The sequence below is a fragment of the Numida meleagris genome, chromosome 9 (assembly GCF_002078875.1).
Source record: "Numida meleagris isolate 19003 breed g44 Domestic line chromosome 9, NumMel1.0, whole genome shotgun sequence".
Lineage (NCBI taxonomy): Eukaryota > Metazoa > Chordata > Aves > Galliformes > Numididae > Numida > Numida meleagris.
The window spans coordinates 18,229,287-18,235,572 of record NC_034417.1 but is presented as its reverse complement, the minus strand read 5'-3'; the positions used below and the strand labels follow the sequence as shown (position 1 = coordinate 18,235,572).

The window sequence follows — 6,286 nt, the reverse complement described above, 5'->3', positions numbered from 1 at the left end:
GGGGCGGGGCGCGGAGGGACACGGCAGCGCTGGTAGCGGCGGCGCCGGGATGTGGCTTTCCTTTTCCGGTTGGGCAGCGGCGGAGCCGGACGGGAGCACGCGGGGTGCGCGCTGCCATCATGGTGAGGCGCGGCCTGGCGGGGCGCGGGGGGCTCGGGGCGGCGAGGGCACGGAGCGGAGCGCAGGGAGAGCAGAGGCCGGGGGAGCCGGGCCCGGCGGGCGGAGCAGCGCCGCGTGCAGCGCGAGGGCAGCGGGCCGGGGGGGGCGGCCGCCATCTTGGGGCCGCGTGGAGCTGCGGGGGGGGAGCGGCCTCAGGGGGCCCTGGCGGCTCCGTTCTCTCGGTGTTCTCGCATATATCCCTTAAGCCGAGCGACGGGAGCCGCGCTGAGTTAAAGAAATCATTCTTTCACCAGATGTTCCCGGTAGTTGTGTGGTTCTGATTGGTTTTTAACGTCCCTTTCTTACCTTGAAACGAAATAGAAAAGGTTTCGGTCTGATGCGCTTCAAGATCGCGATCCAGGCCCTTCCTCCGGTCATACGCCGTGTGCGCGTGTTGCGTGGCTTTAAAATCTGTGAACGTAACTTGTGCAGGCCGCTGTGGGCAGCACGCTGGTAGCCGGGCAGCTGCAGCACGGGGTTACACCGCCCGAGGTCTGAGGCACCCGGGGTTGTTGCTGGGCCCACGCTTAGAGAGTGTGCTCTGATAGCGAGGTAACTTGGCTGTGGTCATTACAAGCATTAGAGTAGTTGGTTCTGGCAGTCCAGCTTTTATTCATAATCCAGATCTCAAAGCTTTGAAAAACTGATAAACACAGGTTGGTTTTGTAGGCGTAGTTGTTCTTCACAGTGGATGGAAAGCTGCTTAGAAGGCCCAGAGCTGCACCTCTAACCATGCCCCTGTGTCTCTGACATCAGCTGGACTCAAACCTCAGTTGTAGCGTTCAGAACAAGGAATGTGCAGGGGAGCTCTATTGTCAGTGATGGTTATTGCTGTGATGATGTAATTTGCGTCTTATCCAGTGTTCAGTGACAGTTGCCTGCTGTTATTATGCTGGCACTGTTGATCTGAAGACACCTTTAATTCTGAGCAATATTGGAGGGATTTGAACGCTAGCAGTGTAATTTACTTGTGCTTAAGAGCCTTTCCTTTTCTTTTTCAGGCTTGCGCTCGACCGTTGATATCTGTCTACTCTGAGAAGGGGGAAGCATCTGGCAAGAATGTCACCTTGCCAGCTGTGTTCAAGGCACCCATTCGCCCTGACGTCGTGAACTTCGTTCACACCAACCTGCGCAAGAACAACAGGCAGCCCTATGCTGTCAGCGAGCTCGCAGGTTGGTTTGTCCCCAGCATGGATGGAAATGCCATGGTAGCTGTTGGTTTTAGTACAGCAGGGCTGAAAGTGAAAGAAACTCAGAGTTGAAATAAGAGAAGCACTGTACAGTTAGATGTTGAAGAGAACGCAAGGAAACTATTCTGATCATTAACAGTCTTATTTTAAATAGTATGAAACGTAATCTTATCAGGGAGAAAACTTGAATGAAATGCTGCATTTCTTAAATTTCCTGCTCCATGTTGACCACGTGAGACTTTCATCTGTGGTATTTGCTTAAAATAAACCTACACAAATAGATGTTAGCTAGAGTCGCCTCAGAAGCTAGTAGATGCAAATGTCTGCTGCTTCTAGATAAACTTGTGTGCATGTTTTCAAGTTGAATTCTGACGGCAGTTCACAATCTACTAGGAATAGCAGCGCCAATGCAGGCCTCCATGTTGAAGATCAAATTTAGAGATTTGTTACGTACTAATGTTATGTATTTGTTGTGTATGAATGTACTTGATTCTGACCTAATCAGATACTTAATATCACAAGAGCTGTCTTACCTGACCAGGATTTGTTTTGCTGAAATGATGAGATTCCACTTCAATGGTCCGTGTTTCTGAACCATATGATAACAGTGGAAGTTCTGATGCTTGGTCCCAAGCTGAACGTATTTGTGGCTTTGTGGAAGCAGCAGTGTTGTCACTCTCTGCACTGAACTCTCTTCTGTTGCAGGTCATCAGACCAGTGCTGAGTCTTGGGGTACTGGGAGAGCTGTTGCTCGTATTCCTCGAGTACGAGGTGGCGGAACTCACCGCTCTGGCCAGGGTGCCTTTGGAAATGTATCCTTTCATAGCTGCTGCTCGCATCAGGTGTAAATCTCAACTCGTCATCCGGGGTAAATTATTTTTAATTACCTTGATATGAATTGGAATCCTGCTTCTTGAGGTAATGGCCGTCCTCAAACCCTGTGATCCAGATCACTGAAAACTGTGATTAGAACCTTCTCTGTGCAAATTCAGTCTTGCTTTAATGAACAGAATGATTTGTACTTTTTTTTCACTGCAGAAGTGGTAGGTGTGTTGAATCTCTTGATGCATGCTGTCTTGCCATGATGTCGTAATTTGCGTCTTACTCTGTGCTCAGTGGCAGTTGCCTGCTGTCAGTGTACTGGTGCAGATGGTTGACGAACAGTTAATGCTGAGCAAGTGTTAAAGAGGCACACTGGAAAACAGTTCCAAAAGGTTGTTCTTAACTGTAGATACTTAGATGTGTCGTGGAGGCCGCATGTTTGCCCCAACCAAGACTTGGCGACGCTGGCACCGCAGAGTGAATATAACTCAGAAACGTTATGCCATCTGTTCTGCCTTGGCAGCATCAGCTCTTCCAGCACTGGTCATGTCTAAAGGTGGGAATTCTGCTTCTGGAAATGTTTGCATGGCCTGAGCAGTAGCAATTGCTGTGAGATTACTTGAAATGTTTCTTGTGGATAACAAGTTCCTTTTTAAATTAGGGACACGGTCCCAATTCTTCAGTAGGTTGAGTATTTTTATAGAATCATACAATTGCTCAGGTTGGAAAAGACCTTGAAAATCACCAAAGTCTTTTCCAGTATACAACTGAGGATGGTAGTTTGGGGGTTGCACTGTGATGGAAGTTAGGCAATGCTGAGCTACGTCTGCGTGCATCGCTGGCATCAATCTTGTCCAAGCAGTTTATGGAAAATGAGGTTGAATTTGGAATCACATGGCAGTTAGGTTTGATTTCTGTTCATAGAAGCCACAGATGATGCTTAAATTGTTTGAGTTTTGTTTAAGGCAGGCTAATAAGGCTACACTGAAACTTCTCTGCTGTTTTTAGGACACCTGCATACTAGATACCAAATTTCATTTCCACTTTTTGATTTTTTTTTTATCATTTCTGAATGCATAAGGCTGTACCTCAAAACATGTGCATGCTACCAAGGTGACTGGATAACTTAATGTCATGTAAAACCCCCATCAGGCCACCGCATTGAGGAGATCCCGGAACTTCCTCTGGTTGTTGAGGACAAAGTTGAGAGTTACAAGAAAACAAAGGAAGCTGTTCTCCTCCTTAAGAAGCTTAAGGCTTGGAATGACATCAAAAAGGTGAGTTGCTACAGGTATGTTCCTGAGGACACTCATCATTAGGTGACAGTTGTAGAAAAGAAGTTTAAGCAGTCTAAGTCTAAATCAGTTTCTGTCTATGTTGCTTTGTTCTTTGTACTTGGTTCTCTTCATTTTAGTGCTGCATTACAACATGTAGCTCAGTCTTTTCTGAATCTTAGGAATGATGAACTTCTCACTGGTCCGTGTTTCAGATTATCAGTGATGATTGTGAAGTTCTGACTGAAGTGTCTTTAGTCAGAACTTTAGTCTTACTACTGCAATTCAGCCTCTTTCAAATACCTACAGGTTTCTTTCTTTGTTTATAGGTTTATGCCTCTCAGCGCATGAGGGCTGGGAAGGGTAAGATGAGGAATCGCCGTCGCATCCAGCGCAGGGGACCTTGCATCATCTACAATGAGGACAATGGTATCATTAGAGCTTTCCGGAATATCCCAGGTAATTTTAATTTCTATCATATTTAGTTTTTTTTTTTTTCTACTTTTGGAAGACTGCCTAGAATGATGAGATTCCACTTCATTGGTCCGTGTTTCTGAAACACATGATTTTGTGGAAGTTCTGACTTCTCATTAAAGTATAGCTGTTAACTTTATTTCCAAGGATCTGGCTTGGTGATTAAATACCTTTTTATACTTAGGTATATGTAACTTTGTAGCATAACAGCTAATAAGATCGTAGCAGTTTCTGTGTACTTCACAGTCTGTTTCTCTCAGTCCTGTGTTGCTTGGTTTTCATTATAATGGAAGAGGTGTGTCTGTTTTTCTGTAGGAATTACTCTTCTTGATGTGAACAAGCTGAACCTGCTGAGGCTTGCTCCTGGTGGCCACGTTGGGCGTTTCTGCATTTGGACTGAAAGCGCCTTCCGCAAGCTGGATGATCTGTACGGCACCTGGCGCAAACCAGCCACTCTGAAGAGCGACTACAAGTAAGCATAGCTAACAGCTGACCCAGCTGCTTGTGGGGAAAGAGTTGGCAGAATAACCTGCTATTGCCACGCATTCTCCCAGTTAGATGTGGAAAGTGAATACTGATCTGTGCTTCTTACTGAGTGCCTGTTTGCACTGAATTAGCCGTATTTTTATTTTCCAACTTAAATTTTGAACTCTTGCTTCGCAGCCTGCCGATGCACAAGATGACCAATACAGACCTTGGGAGAATCCTGAGAAGCCAGGAGATCCAGAAGGCACTGCGTGCTCCAAAGTAATGATTTTTAACTAATGACTACCAAGTGCAATCTCTTTTTTAACTCTTGCCAAGTTATATTGAGATCAGAAATTCCTGTGTCAGATAATGCTGGGATTTCTTTGGTTCCTGGCTGTAAGTAGGAGGAATTGTGGTTCCCTCAAATCAGATTTCAGGAAGGTTTCTCAGCCCTTGAGCTGTGGAAGGGAATCATGACATATCTCTGTTCTTTCCAGGAAGAAGATTCACCGCAGAGTCCTGAAGAAGAACCCGCTGAAGAATCTGAGAGTCATGATAAAACTGAACCCATACGCCAAAACGATGCGACGCAACACCATCCTGCGCCAGGCTCAGAACGTGAGAACGAAGCCAGTCATACAGCCCGAAGCACTGACACAGATTCTATAGATGCTGATGGTTGTTTTTTTTTTTTTCTGTTGTAGCACAAACTCAAGGAGGAGAAGAGAGCCAAAGCCAAGGCCAACGTCACGTCCAAGGCCAAGCTGTCGGCTAAGGCGCAGACAAAAGCCAAGGTTGCAAGCAAGGCTGCAGGAAAGGCTGCAGGAAAGGGCCCGGCCAAAGCCCCAGCCAAAGCGCCAGCAAAATCCCCAGCCAAGGCCCCGGCAAAATCCCCAGCCAAGGCCCCAGCGAAATCAGCAGCGAAGGCCCCGGCAAAGGGCAAGGCTGAAGCGTGAGCAGGAGGCAGCACTTGAACACCTGAGCTCAGAAAGTTGTACCGTGGATCTACAGCAAATAAATTCTATCGGAAGAGTGAGGTGCTCCCCTAGTTCTGTGACACCGTGGTGCGTGTCGGGGCGGTTCGAGGTTAATGGTGAAAGGCTGGTGGGGCTTGGAGGGCACTGTAAGCACGCATGGATGGGAGAAGCCTGTGTTCATGGCACTGGCTGCGGGGGCGTAGAATCCAGCAGCAGCCACCACAAGCCTTAATGTAAAATCTGCTTTAACCTGTTGTGTTTTGTGGAGTTGGGCGGGAGCGTTATGTAAAGGTTCTGAATTCCTCTCACCAAGTGCGTGTGAATTAGGGGCTGGGAAACGCGAAGCTCCTTTGTGTGTTGCAGGGGGAGCCGATTCAAAGTGAACTGCAGGAGTGGGAAGGGCTGCGCAGAGCTCCCCGAGCCGAGCTCTCAGGCGCTGCCCTTTACACTGTGTTAAGTAGTTGTAGCGGCCCTATTTTTCCACTCCGCCTGCACGGACGTACCGCGTGCAGCTGGGGCGAGGACGGTTTCCCCTTAACCTGTGCAGCGCGGTGGCAGCGGGATCCGCGTCCCAACGCGCAGAGAATCGTCCCCGTTCGCAGTCCGCGCTCTCCCTCCGCCGCGCGGGGGCGGCCCCGGCCCGGGCGCTGCAAATGGCGGAGCCGTGACGTCACGCGTGGCACTCGGGCCGCCCCGCGTCCTCCCGCCCGCACGGGGGCGGTGCCGCTCTCCGCTTCCCGCCCGCGGGGTCACGTGGGCGCCGCGCTCCTCCAGAGCGGAGAGGAGGGGCGGGGGGCCGGGCCGGGGCGGCGGGCAGGATGCTGAGCCGCCTGCAGGAGCTGCGCAAGGAGGAGGAGACGCTGCTGCGGGTGAAGGCGGCGCTGCACGAGCAGCTCACCCGGCTCAAGGTCGGTGGCGGCGG

At 49.4% G+C, this 6,286-nt stretch overlaps 2 protein-coding genes across 2 annotated transcripts in view; both read left to right on the top strand.

The window, feature by feature from the left end:
- Positions 7–5,423, top strand: RPL4 (ribosomal protein L4). The gene is made up of 10 exons (XM_021407927.1): positions 7–122; positions 1,161–1,332; positions 2,055–2,161; positions 2,589–2,727; positions 3,324–3,448; positions 3,775–3,904; positions 4,235–4,391; positions 4,583–4,666; positions 4,885–5,005; positions 5,092–5,423. The coding sequence occupies exons 1-10, from the start codon at positions 120–122 to the stop codon at positions 5,341–5,343; spliced, it is 1,290 nt and encodes a 429-aa protein (XP_021263602.1). The 5' UTR covers positions 7–119; the 3' UTR covers positions 5,344–5,423.
- SNAPC5 (small nuclear RNA activating complex polypeptide 5) overlaps positions 6,112–6,286 on the top strand; it is a 2,845-nt gene continuing 2,670 nt past the window's right edge. The window contains exon 1 of the mRNA XM_021407933.1: positions 6,112–6,272. Within this exon, the coding sequence (XP_021263608.1) occupies positions 6,183–6,272 (90 nt within the window). The 5' untranslated portion in view covers positions 6,112–6,182. The remainder of the gene's footprint in view (positions 6,273–6,286) is intronic.